Here is a 13,361-nt window from a genome sequence, read left to right as displayed (position 1 = left end):
TATTCTATGGTTCTGTAAATTTGGATGGTTGCATTTTCCTGTAAGGCTGGTTTGGGTAGGTTTGAAGTAACAGTCAGTGTCCTCAAGTTCAGGTAATGATGGGGTTGTTAACAATGCACAAAAATCCCTACTTGCTTTTACCATGGTATTTTATAAGAAAGACATAATAAAACAATGAGACTGCATTGCAGTAGGATAGTTAGAGGTTTGATCTAGACTGAGCACTCCTGCTGAACAAGAAATACCTTCTGGTACAGGAGAAAAAGCAGCAGTGAGAATTCCCAAGAGGTTTCTGCAGTAGCATCCAGAACGGCATTGTTTTATAATAACAGGAACTGTTAGTTTCACAGTTCTGATAATGAGGATGTGTCTCATGCAATTCTAGTATACTGGATATTTTTTGCCTTTTGTGACAAATTTTTCACAAAAACATGTTTTGTTTTTAGAGCATCAGCAGACAGATTTAACATTAGTTAGGTTTGAAGCAAATACATGGTGACTTGATGGAAGAAAAGCTAGCATCAGCTCCTCAAAAAAAGTATAGCAGATTACTCCCCAAAAAATAAAATTCTGCTACATTCAGCTGCTGCATTGCTGGGTGTTTTGTCTTCCCCTGAGAGAGAAAATGTGTATTTTGGATACCTGACATCTGGAATTATTAATGAATTTTGCTAGTGCCTTGTCTAATGAGGTGAAGACATCTATTTTCCAGCCATACTACTTTATATGGAGCCTGATCTAAAGAGCGGGCATCTTAAAATGATCCAGAAAATGTTAAAGTATTTACACAGATATTAAGAGAGAGACAGGAATTCAATCAAGTTATGATAATAGCTTCATTTAATTAAATTAATTGAATTAAATTAATTGAAATAGATATCTGTCTTTTGCAGTGAATTTGTTTGTAACAACAAACTTTATTACAATTTCAGTTTGTTTATCAAAATTCCTTTTAAGTTGCCAACCTATCTTTTTTTTTTCTAGGAGAATATCAGTTTACTAGTAAGTGTCCATCACAAGTCTGTAGAACACACCTAAGTCTTTTATTTTACCATGGGTTTAAATTGTCAAATTTACCGTTAAGGCCCAATTTTCAAGAACAGCATTTAAGTGTCCATGGGCCTGTGTTGCAAGTTAGAGCTTCTGAAATGCTATAATATTATTTTGTATCCTAAAAAACACTTGGCGATCGGTGTATTTCCAGATTGTTGCACAGAATTTAGAGGGAAGAGAACAGATAGCATACTAACACTACCGATTGACTTGATTTGCTAGCCATCCTGGCTAGCACTTCATTGCATTGAATTGCTTCTTCAGACAGTAGTTTTCAGAAACACGGTTTTCTGGAGAAAGAAGGAAATCTGGTAAAGTTTACTCTGTTACATGGCAGATTTGGAGAATATCTCTGAATAATGTACATTCTGTGCACTTAGCTTATCCTGTGATCTTAAGATTTTGGGTCTGCCATATTTATATTTTTGCTTAAGGCATCCCAAGAAGGGAAAGAAGCATAGTTTGTGACTAACACAAGGACTCAGTTGACTCTGAAGTACAGTTCAATTATTCCCAGGCCTCCTCATTTTGAAAGTATAATAAATGACTGATACATAAATTATTTAATGAGTCAAAGAGATTTTAGCTGAATAAGTTAACCTCATTTTTTGACTTTGAGTCAGGGATATTTTTTTCTATCAAATGGAGAAAATCAACCAACCAAAAATGCAAAAAAGATTAAGAAACTGAAAAAAATCCCCCAAATTAAAAGGAGGCACATAGCCATTTAAATAATATTTGTATAGTCATCAATCCATACAGTCCTTATGGGCCTCCAAACAGGGTGAGGATATTAGTGAAAATTACTTTAAAGAAGACCGAATGAACTAAAGATAATTCAGTAAAAGAACTGTCACAGAGGAGATGTTACATAGTGTGAAGACTGAGACTGAAAAAAGAATATATTGATATCTGGCTGATCTAATACTGCATTTCTTTTTTACAGGAAAAGCTTAACAACCCTCATTTTTCTTTAGTGACGATTTTAGTTGAACATTATTATGCCTTATTATGAGTGATTTATAGCATCTGTGCTGGCCTGTAGTCAAGAAAAGATAATATGTTCTTTTTATACTTATGAAGAGGATGAAGGAACAGTGCTGCTAGAAGAAAATGTTATGTGATTTCTGTGGCTGTTTTTAGGAGCAGCAATATAGAAACAGGGTGCGGATCTACTCACAGGCTTTCCTGGTAAAGGCAGGCTCAAAGGCACAGTTCTGAAACTCAAGGATTGTCAGGCATCGTGGCATTGGATCTGTCAATAATTTCAGGGGGAAAATATACTTCACTCAAACAGAAGAGATCACTGTCCCAAGTGCCCCTTATATCAGCAGCTGCATGTAAGCTTGACAGAAATATTTATTTGCTGCATAATTTCATAGCACATGCCGCTGGATTTGTTGATGTCCCACTCATCAAGCATCTAAAAGCAGGTCACTGAGGTGGTTTCGTAATAGTTTGCAATGATTAATTATGGATTTGGATAAAGTCAATGCAAATGATAGTACTTACAGATCTATTTAGAGTTAGATTCGCTTCGACATAATGGCACAGCAAGATGTTATGAGAGTGTATCACGAGGTGGGTAAGATCTTCACACAACAGTGTGATGTTGTACAGCTTGTTTGTGGATTACTTTTGTGCATTATTGGTTTTTAAAGGCAAATTTAATACATAAGATCAGGATTGAGCTTTGTAAACAGGAAAACCTGTTTGTTTTGTTTCGCAAGTAGTTAGCAGGTATCTTTTGAACTCAACATTCAGGATAACATGGCTTTGCATTTTGAAATGTATTTATTTATGAGTCCATGATGCTGTTTACTCAAAATGTTCTTACTTACTAAAGAGGTTAAATATTTTCTATTAATGATTTAAGTATTGTGTGCTCTATATTCTTTTGGAGTAGAGGTTGAACAACAGTGGTTTATTGTATTCACTCCAATTTTGCCCTGCCTGCATCCTCACTCTTTACAAGATCCAGGTCTCTGAGACAAGCTGGGATCTGTTTCCTCTTTTCTGCTACCCATTCTTTTTAGCTTTCACTATTAGTGGGTCTGGTTTTATTATTTCTAATAAATGTATCTTATGATACATTTTTAGTTAGTGCATTTTTAGTTAAAATTGCTAAAAATGACAGCTGTAGTCCACCTTGAGATGTAGATGATATTGTATCCAGGCTGATTTTGTTTTCAAAAGTGATTTTTCTTCTGTTTCTCAATCTCCTATGGACATACTAGTCACATTTTAAATTTTAGTCAATGATACCCATTTTGAATTAGTGTTCATTGCTTTAAAGTAATTTAAATGTTGTTGACCACATTCTGTTTACACTGGAGAAAATCTTATCTGTTCCAGTGAGCTAGTTTGGATTTACTCTGTTGTAACAAGAACAGACTTGGCTATTGCTCAGTTTTGTAAGAGTAATTCTGTGTATATCTGATGCAGCTGTGTAAAAGGCGATCAGAGGAAAATGTTACAGTAGCTGTTAGATTGCTTTCTGTCTTCTAATCCTAATGTACTCATCTTTGAATTTTTCCCTTTGTTTTATTGTGTTTTGCACTCATGGTTGATTTTTTAATTTTCATCTATTTATTTATTTATTTATTACTCTGGACACTTTTGTTTCTCTTTACCTGTTATTTCCTTTTTAACCTATCTTTACTTTCCCTGTCATCTGATAATTCTGAATTGTTTGTCTGTATATAGCTATAGACATAGATGCCACTGGCTTAGATGCAGAAGAAAATGATATTCCAGCAAACCATCGCTCCCCCAAACCCAGTGCAAACAGTGTAACATCACCCCACTCCAAAGAGAAAAGAATGCCCTTCTTTAAGAAGGTAACACCAACTTCCAAGCTCCCATCTGTCCACCTGCTCACCTGCACTGCGTCACATTTCTTAGTCCTGTTAACTGTCTGCGTCCTTTGACAAGCCAATAACATGCATGCTTTGTTGTTCTTTGTTTCTTTTCCATGCTGCTGTAGCTAAGCAGAAGCAGAAATCGGTAAGTTTATATCAACATTACCTGTGTTTATCCTGCCACTGGCATCATTAGCATTATTACCCCAGATTAATGATGCAGCTGTTCTAGAATCAGGGTAGAAATGTATCTAGCTGTTAGTGGATTCAGTACAAGAAAACAAGCAGTGCCAAGTTCAGCGCATCCATGAAACTCTGTTACAGTACTTATCCTTTTTGATGGAATAATAGGACACACTTGAAAGGCCACCTAAAAGTAGAGAGAAGTGAGAAATATATTTCTAAGAAATCCCTATAATGCTTCTCTCTAGGGCACACTTATTCTTTCTGTCTACCTTTTTCAAGCTTTTTTCCCTTATAATTCTGTCTGTTAAAGTCATTACTGCAATAGAATCAGATACTCAGATTATACTTAGAAAACAAATAGTCAAAACTGTTGTAGTATTAATTTAGTTAGTATTTAAACTTGTGATTTCCTAGGTGCAAAATCTGCAGGTGAACAAGACCAGTGGAAAACCACAGACTTGTTTTAACGGTTTGCTTTGAGCTTTTCCTGTTGTCATGTATAAATTACCAGCCAAATGTTCTCGCCATCCATCACTCAGACTTTTTTAGTAGCTCAGCTATCGGAAATGGTACTGGTAGTTCCCAGGAGAGCCAATGTCTCTCCATAGATAACCCAGATAACTACAGAATTATGCAATTGGCATCCTGTTACAGCGAAGTGTAATACATTTCTAGGATCTTGGCTGGAATAAGTTATCGAGACATTAGGTAGGAGCCAAACTATGCAGCGAAATACCACATTTTTACTCTTTTAATTCTTTAGTCTTCATAGCTCTTATTCATTTGTTTTAACTACTTAAATTTACAGAAAACAGACTATTATAGTGATTATGCACAGTTCCCAGTGACTCTATTGCCCGTGCTGTGGATGCTCTCATGTTTAGTAAATAGAACTTCTCTCTCTCTCTCTCTTTCCTTTTTGAACTCTTTCAAATAATATTGGATCCTTGTCATTTCCAAAGTCACCAGTGTTTGCTTCAGTTGGGGTTGTTAAGTACCATGTCATTCCCAGCCCACTATGGAAATTAACAGCAGTTTCTTGCTTCTGAGTAATTTCTTACTTAATCATATTTGTAACCAAATATAAATGATAAGGAAGAATAATACATGGTGACATGTATTAGATGCTTTCTGCATAAGCATCTTTTGAAGATTCAGCTTCTAGATGGACCCCCTTGGATGGGGATGGTGGCTATTCCTATTTCTGTCTTCATTCTTTCTTCCTGTACCAGAATCACTGCTGGTTATAGTAGGTTTGGTAATACATTTACAGTACATACTGGGTGAGCATCCCAAACTAACCAGCATAGTCAAACCACTAAGCAAAAGTCAAATGCTCAAAACTGTGCTAGTTTTTATTCCACGTTCATATTTGAATTTAAATCTGCAAGTGAAAGCCATATAGATCAGTGGCAGTCCCTTAGAAAATGTTAGATTCTGTAACACCAAAGAACTTTAATGCTTCCATTAGATAACTTTTGCACAGTTTTCTGCTGAAAGCTTCATTATTTCAAGTTGTAAAGATTAGAGAAAAAAATGCCTCTTTCAACAGAACAGATTTTAAAAATATCCCATATTCCATCAAATAAGGTAATTTCTGTGCTCTTCCTCATTTTTGTATAGATGGTTAACTCTTAGCTTGAATATCTTCAGTTGAGTCAGCCACGTTAAGACAAAGATCTGTTGCATCAAGACACTCATGCTTATAGCACTTACATATCTGCAATGATTTTTTCTTAGGATCTGTCTCTGATTTGCTTGTCAGGTTATTAGTAATGTTAGCAAGAACAGTGGAGGGCTATATTTTGATAGTGTCACAGTATAATTGCAGGGTTTTGCTTTGAAATGTGTCAAGTCAGATTCTGCACTATGTATAATAAATTCATTTCACATGCTTTTGATGCCTTGGGCACTGGTATTCATTCTTATGTTACTAATGATCTGGTTAAGCTACAGGTAACAAAAAATAAGATACATATTGTTGAAAAACATTCACAAAAATGTTTTCCATGTGTTTGTTAGACTGCTTTAGACTGCTGCTTGTGTAGCATTAAGTGCTGTCACTGTATTAATGTCTGTCTGTGTGTTTTTATGTTTTGGATTGTATATACTTATTTGAATGTTATTGTGAAACACCTTGGGATACATTGAGTACTGAAACAATGAAAAATGGCTGTATTCTGTCATCTTGACTGATGTATTTGTGTGATGTAGGCATATGAAAAACGGATCTGGCATAGCTTTTTCCATATCATCCACATGTTCCTGGGTTTGGATTTCAATTGTTCTTTTCACCAAGACAAAGAGAAACCAAACCCTCCCTTACAAACAAAAAAATGAGTTCTGAGAAGACTAATTTTTGGTGATGTATATTGAATATATGTTTATTAAAGAAAAAAAACAATTTGTTTAATTTTGATATCAATACAAATTATTTTACAATCTTTGGAAACAAGCAATCTTTTTATCCTTGTATTTTAAAATACTTTATTAGAAATTGTGCACAATACATCAGTGAGTATCATGCTAACAGAATTCATTCTTGGATCGTAACAGCAACTTTCCAAGTGGAAGGATTGTTATCCCAAGTGCTCTTTATGAAAGTTTTCTAGAAATACTAACTTGATCAGTCACTATTGTGATTTCATTTGCAAGTAAATTGCAGATGCAAATCTTGAAGACAGATGATGAGTGCTCCCATGGGAATTTGCAGTGGTGTCACAATGTTTTGTCAAGCAGTGGGCAGATCTGAACATAAAAAGAGATGTGTTATACTTTTCCCACCCCTTTTTGTTTTATTTTTCTCTTGCACAATTTGCCTACATTAATATTCTGCTGGGAAACAGATGTCACAGCTCTAGAGTCAATCATTTCAAATCATTAACTGTTGGAAATAACCTTTTCAATTTAACACTTAGGAGCTATGGAGTGGGACATGTGAATGTCTCCAGAATAAGTTTTTGTAGCTATCCAGAGTAAATATGAATATAGTAGGAGAACTAAAAGTCAGAGAAAAGCTTTTTCAAAAGAAATCCCTGAACCTATTAAATCCTTATCTTGTACTACCAGTTTTAGGGAAAAGTTAGCGAATCCGTGATTCCTGTATTGGTGACATCACTGGAAATTCAGAGTTCCTAATATTATAAATAATGTATAACACTTTTTAGGTGCTGTGATACTGAAAGCTTTTTCTGTTTTGCAGACAGAGCACATCCCTCCCTATGATGTAGTGCCTTCTATGAGACCAGTAGTTTTAGTGGGACCTTCTCTGAAAGGATACGAGGTAAATGATTGTGTGAATGGTTTTATTTTGCCAAAAATATTGTTCCTCATTTGTATTCAAATGTTCAAACGTAGTTAAACTGAATAACATCATTTATATCATAGACAAAAATCTAGACAGGTTTTACTTCTACTAGATATCTGCTTATTAGTATTTCATTGCATATCAGAATTCAGATTAAAAAAAAATTGCATTCCAATACCAATATTTAGATATGAGATTTACTGTCAATTTAGTATGCATTATAATTAGCATCAAGTATTACAAATTTCTCATGTGATTATTAATAGGTTGTTTGTTTGCTTCTAGGTAACAGATATGATGCAAAAAGCATTGTTTGATTTTTTAAAACATAGATTCGAAGGGCGGTAAGTACTTTGCAATGCAAATCTACTTGAGTTCTGGTCCTGTCAGGTACTACCAAGGAATAATGGCATTCTTTTTGTAGAAAATTAGTAATGACAGCGAATTCCTTCATCAGTGGACTCTAGGGTGGATTGGTAGATTCCTTAGCAGAGCACACTGAGGCTGTTTTTGCAGTGGGAAGTGTTGAGAGTGGAAAATACGATGTCTTCTTCTTGATGACTGTGATATTCACACTCCAAATAGCTAAATATTTATGTTAAGACTTAATAAATATGTACTCTTAAAATACTATTTTGCTTAAGTATTTTTCAACTGATACCTCTGAGTTCTGTACAAGCTGACGAGGGCCACCATTCCTTCTCAGCTCTGGGGTTTTTACGGTGGCATCTAATCTGGAAAGAGTGATGCAAGATTTAGACTGTCTAATGTATATGACTGTCAAACTTTTGGTCCCTCAAGATGGAAGCTTGGTTCGGCAATGGTGCTGTACTCTGTAATGGGAAGACTCAAAAGGACTGCTTGGGGCAGGCAGTCCCCCACATTGCTGAAATATGGTCACCCTTGGTGGCAGACAGGCTGCACTTTGCTGAATTTTGATCTGAGTGCTGTTACAGCCTGTTCCCCCTAGGCAAGGTCCAATCTAATTTGTATTTGAGCCTCCAGGCATTACTTTGGTACAAATGTCAAATGATGATCCATCTCTAAAAGCAGTGGCATGTTCTGTAATTAAAATGTCACTGACCTATGGACCAGAGACATCAGGTGCATTCTCCACATGTGATTCTATTCTTGCTGGATCAGGCTTCAGATTAGTGTGTGCTAGTGGGTTGATGTTTGGGAGGAAAAAATTGAGAAAACGGGAAGGTCTTGTTATAATGTCTGTAACTTCAGTTAATGTTCTATTCCATTTGGAAGTGGGCAGAGTGGTAACACCATTCTGTCTGTCTTGGTGCTGTCAAACTTTCAAGAGGGAGCTTGAAGTTTTCAGTCAATAGTTTCAGCTCTTTAAAATACCAGACATTGTGGTTTTAGCTATTGTATTTTCGTAGTCAGATACCAAACCACTGTGTAGTCCCTATTTATGTTAGCCAGAGTTGTCAAATCTTAGATATGTACCTTCAAAACTAGAAGTTAACAAGATAATGAGTGTTGCAAGCAGAAAAAAAAGTCTTTATGTCTTGAAGTACTTTAAAGCATATCTAATATTCACTTGCAGATCCCGTTGTGTCAAAGTGAATCCACAAATGTGGATGTCTCAATACAATTGATGTCTATAGTAGCAGATTTGAAGCATGCCAAACTAAAGTAGCAATCTGAATTGGTATTCTAGGTTCTCAGCAAATGTGTACAGGAGGTTCTAAGATTCATTCTACTGTTTTCACTGCCATTCTGCTGTTAAGCTGTCCCCGCTCTCATTGCAATTGTTCCACTATATGAGCATATATAGCTTTTGTTTTGAAAGTAGGCTGTTCTTTCTCATGTTATAAACTTCAAAAGACAGTAAAATTACCTTAAAAAGACATTAAAGTTTCTTAAAATGAAAAATAGCAATTTTAGACTGCTAATTATAGCTTTGTTCAATATACCATAATTGTATTTGAAAAAGGGAAAATTACATTCTATTCCATGTAGGAAGGAAGACTGGAAGAAAAATAACGAAAAAAAAGCTGTAAAAAAGCTGATGTAGTCTTCATCCATTAGCAAATAAAGAAAAATAATGAGTACCTAAATTACATGTTGAATTTCATTTTGAACTAATAGCATTATCTGTGAGGAGCTGAGCCAGAAATCAAATCCTTGGTTATGTTTTCAGCTTAAGTTAAATCATGCCTAAGTTTCCTAAATTATGTTACTAATCAGTAATGTGCAAATAATTCTGTTTTTCTGTCTTAACTTCTGGCTTTTTTACATTTTGTACGGGTTTAGATAAATATATGCACATGTTAAGTTCACTGGGAAATGGCCTATTTGGTTACATTTCAGATGATGAACAGCATCTGACTGCTTGCTAGAGAGGAGCCCACCCTGTTCTTAGCAAATCCATTTCCTCCTTTTAAATTGCAAATAAAATCTTACAAGGAAGAACAAGGGAATATCATCTGTCTGATTTAACTCTCAGCACTGGAAAAATGTGACCCCTAAACCTCTTTAGGCCAGAGAGTCTGAAAGGGAATTTATCCAAAGGGTGCATTTTGACCCTGTAAAGCAAAACAAACCCAGTTAACTGTTTTCCTAGGAAGAAGAATATGCAGAAGGTTATGTAGGAGGTCACTGCAAACAACTTGAAGTAACCACTTCTTTTTTCTCTCATCTTTTCTCATAAACACAAAACTGAGCCTGCCGGAGCCCAGAGATTTTATTTGCATGCTTCTCTGTGGTTGCAGTCACCATTTTTATGTGCCCAGCATATTGCTGTATCTTGCTGGAAAATTATGGGTAATTCATGCACTCTGTTGAAAAACATGTGCTAATAAGCTGAGCCATAAAAATAAGAGTTATGTGGCTGTACTGCCAAGATGTACCTTCACCTATCAACTCTGCATATCCCTGTATGCCTTGCAGGTATGGTTAAATTAAGGCAGGTTGTTATTCAGTACCTTTCAAGAAATTAATCAAAATTAGGGAAAGGCAAAACCAGCCAGTTCATATCGGGGGTACTGGTGCAAAGTCTAAGCATATCAGGCCTGGAGCCCACAGGGAAGTCTCATCTTCTGCAGCGTGTATCTGAGCTCCTGCTGCCTCCCTTCTGATCAGACACATGTAGTTTTGCAGTCAGTAGTCACAGTGCATTTAAGTTCTGTGGAGAAAGCGGGGTGTCTTACCAGTAGTTTTTGTAACAGTATCAGTGAGATAAAATTTCTTCTCTGTTCACACTGTGCAAAATATACCGGCTGATGAGAACTGCTTTTTTTTGTTGTCTCAGCCATATTCTAGTGTTAAATGAGTCCCTTTTTGTCCCCACATCCCTGCAAGATAAATAACATTCTGTTCTATTTCACTGTATGTTATTTTTGCAGTATATCAATTACAAGAGTCACAGCAGACATCTCGCTTGCCAAACGCTCAGTATTAAACAATCCCAGTAAGCATGCGATAATAGAGCGATCTAACACAAGATCAAGCTTAGGTAAGTACCTATGACTATGCTGTCTACAAATTGGCTGTAAAGTAATTTACTCTAAGTTCATATGTGTAAGCCAAAAATAGCCTTCTCTCTGCTGTGAGAAAATCATGATTCCTGTAATTCAGAAATCTTGGAAGGAGAAATCATTTTAAATCACTACCAGGTAATCTTCATATAGTACTGATTATTGGCTTGTCCTGCTTACGTTCACTTTTCAGGTTTTGCTGTCTGCCTCAGTGGGGAGAGGTAGCCATTCATAAAGTACATAAAATCTGAAGAGGTGTTCTCCTCACTGAATAGAAATGATGGTTTCAGAATACCTGAAATTACAAGAATATTATTGATACTATGCATTATCTTTGATAAAATTGCTAGTAATGATAGCTACTGACACTAGACCTGAAAACAAATACTAAATACACATTTTCAGAATTTTCTATCAGTTTAAACTAATTCTGAGGTTGGTACAAAATATGAAGGATGGAAAAGAGGAGACGTTGTTGAACTATATATCTAGGTTCATAGTATACGTATCTGTCATCTTAAATGAGTCTTTTTGTACTATAGTTTGTCCAATTATGTAAGTAATTAAACAGTTATTAGCCAGAAAGAAAAACAAGCTTATCTGGGAAGAGGTAACTAAGTGTCACCGCTCTCTGCCTTAAAAAGTTTGACTTCCCTTTATTGAAAATTTGCTTCTTAAAACCCTTTCTTTCATCTATGTGGAAGCTATGAATCTACTTGCAAGTAGTTTGGTAGCTTCCAAGTATGTCTTATTTTAAGTGTTCAAATGTCAAAATGTAATGTACTGTAACAACTTAATGAATGTTTACACACAAGAATATTCTTCTATATGTATTTCAGTCTTGTCACCAAGGTCTATTTAATAATCTAATGAAAAGAAAAAGTGTCATTTGTTTTGAATAGAACTGAAAATTGGTAATAAGGATATAGGTCATGCAGCCGTGAAACAAACATAACCATGGTGATTTGTTTCTCAACCTGAACATCAAAGCATGTACAATTTTGTGCAATACTGCACAAATATATTCAGCAATAAAAACTGTATAATCTATTTCTTATATTTTCATATACATAAAACAGCTATCATGAAAAATGATACAAGAAAAAAATCTATAAAAATGAATGCAGCCTAATTGTATATAATTTTATCTCATAGAGAACCTTACCCTTAAGAATATCAACATCTTTTCTTTGGGCTAAAGTATTTTCTTGTTAGAGGTATTTAAAATGGAAGTTCTAACAGAACCTCGGTTGGAGACACCCAAATGCTGATTGCGATTATGAATATATATAAATATGTGGATAGATATGTCTCCTGTTTTCGTAACAGTCCTATTATTATTATCTAAAATTTCCTGCTACATGTCAGGTTTTCAGTTAGTTATAATTGTTCTAGAAAACAAGTGATTTAGGAAAGAATTTTGAATTCTCTTGGGAAATATTTTTAGAGCAACTAGGTCATATTGAAAGTGAAGTTAGGGCAAAAATTAATTTTACCCATGTTAAAATATTCTCAAAACTTTTGTTTGTTTTTTTTTTCCCAGAAGCTGTAATACTCTCATTCTTCTAATGACCTAACAGGGTTTTGAAATTTGGTAGTACATTAAAAAGGGTTTCAGTTACATGTTTCTTGGCATTATCATTAAAATAATGGGAAAATTTGACCAAATTATTAGAAGCTGCCACTAACACATGCCGAGCTTTGCATATGCGTTGCTTTAAAAACTCAGCTCTCCCTGGGCAAGGTCCAGAAAGGATGCTGAGCAGAACCTGCCCCAGCAGATTGGATCAGGGCAGCCAAGCAGAACTAAGGCTGGAAGATGCTCATCTTTCAGCTGTCAATCCCTACTTTGCTGTGCAGCATGAACAATGGAGTAGAAAGTTGTTTACTTTAAAGATGTTCAACTGGAGGAGCAGGTTAAGGGAGAATGGCAAGTAGTCAAAATACATTATGGGAAAAGTTGGATATATGGGGTAGAAGCTGGGATAATTGAATGCACTGGTGAAGGATCTCCAAGGTCCACGCTCCAGACTCGGGGTAAACTATGGGGGGAAAAGAAACAGCCAGGAAGGAAGTCAGGATGGGAAATGAAGTTGAGACAGTGGGTCGAGAGGAAACCTGAGATATGACAGAACAGCATGGAGTCAGAAAAAGGAACTGCTTTTTTTTGTAAGGTGATGGGAAAACCCTTGTGCAAGGCAAAAGATAGAAAATACAAGGAGTGTTACAGCCTGTTCCCATGCTTGCCTGCAATGCCTACCTCATTTCTACCTCAAGGTAGAAATAGAGTCAGAATTAGAAAATATCACTGTAGCCTGCTGATAGGTGGCCTTTATGAGCAGTGGCTCATAAAGATGATGGTATACTACCACTGAAAGTACTTATTTGGCTCAAGTAGCAGAGGTGAGTGGCAATATCACATCAAATAGTGGAATTTTTATTTTTCAGTTTCCATGATAAATT

At 35.7% G+C, this 13,361-nt stretch overlaps 1 protein-coding gene across 1 annotated transcript in view; it reads left to right on the top strand.

Moving 5' to 3' along the window:
• Positions 1 to 13,361, top strand: part of CACNB2 (calcium voltage-gated channel auxiliary subunit beta 2) — a 112,767-nt gene that overhangs the window by 79,150 nt on the left and 20,256 nt on the right. Inside the window, exons 6-9 of the mRNA XM_031052547.2 lie at positions 3,760 to 3,893; positions 7,303 to 7,383; positions 7,693 to 7,751; positions 10,767 to 10,876. Of these exons, the coding sequence (XP_030908407.1) occupies positions 3,760 to 3,893; positions 7,303 to 7,383; positions 7,693 to 7,751; positions 10,767 to 10,876 (384 nt within the window). The remainder of the gene's footprint in view (positions 1 to 3,759; positions 3,894 to 7,302; positions 7,384 to 7,692; positions 7,752 to 10,766; positions 10,877 to 13,361) is intronic.

Source organism: Melopsittacus undulatus, chromosome 1 (assembly GCF_012275295.1).
Source record: "Melopsittacus undulatus isolate bMelUnd1 chromosome 1, bMelUnd1.mat.Z, whole genome shotgun sequence".
Classification (NCBI taxonomy): Eukaryota; Metazoa; Chordata; class Aves; order Psittaciformes; family Psittaculidae; genus Melopsittacus; species Melopsittacus undulatus.
The sequence above is the reverse complement of the archived record's forward strand: the minus strand, read 5'-3'. Positions and strand labels throughout refer to the sequence as shown.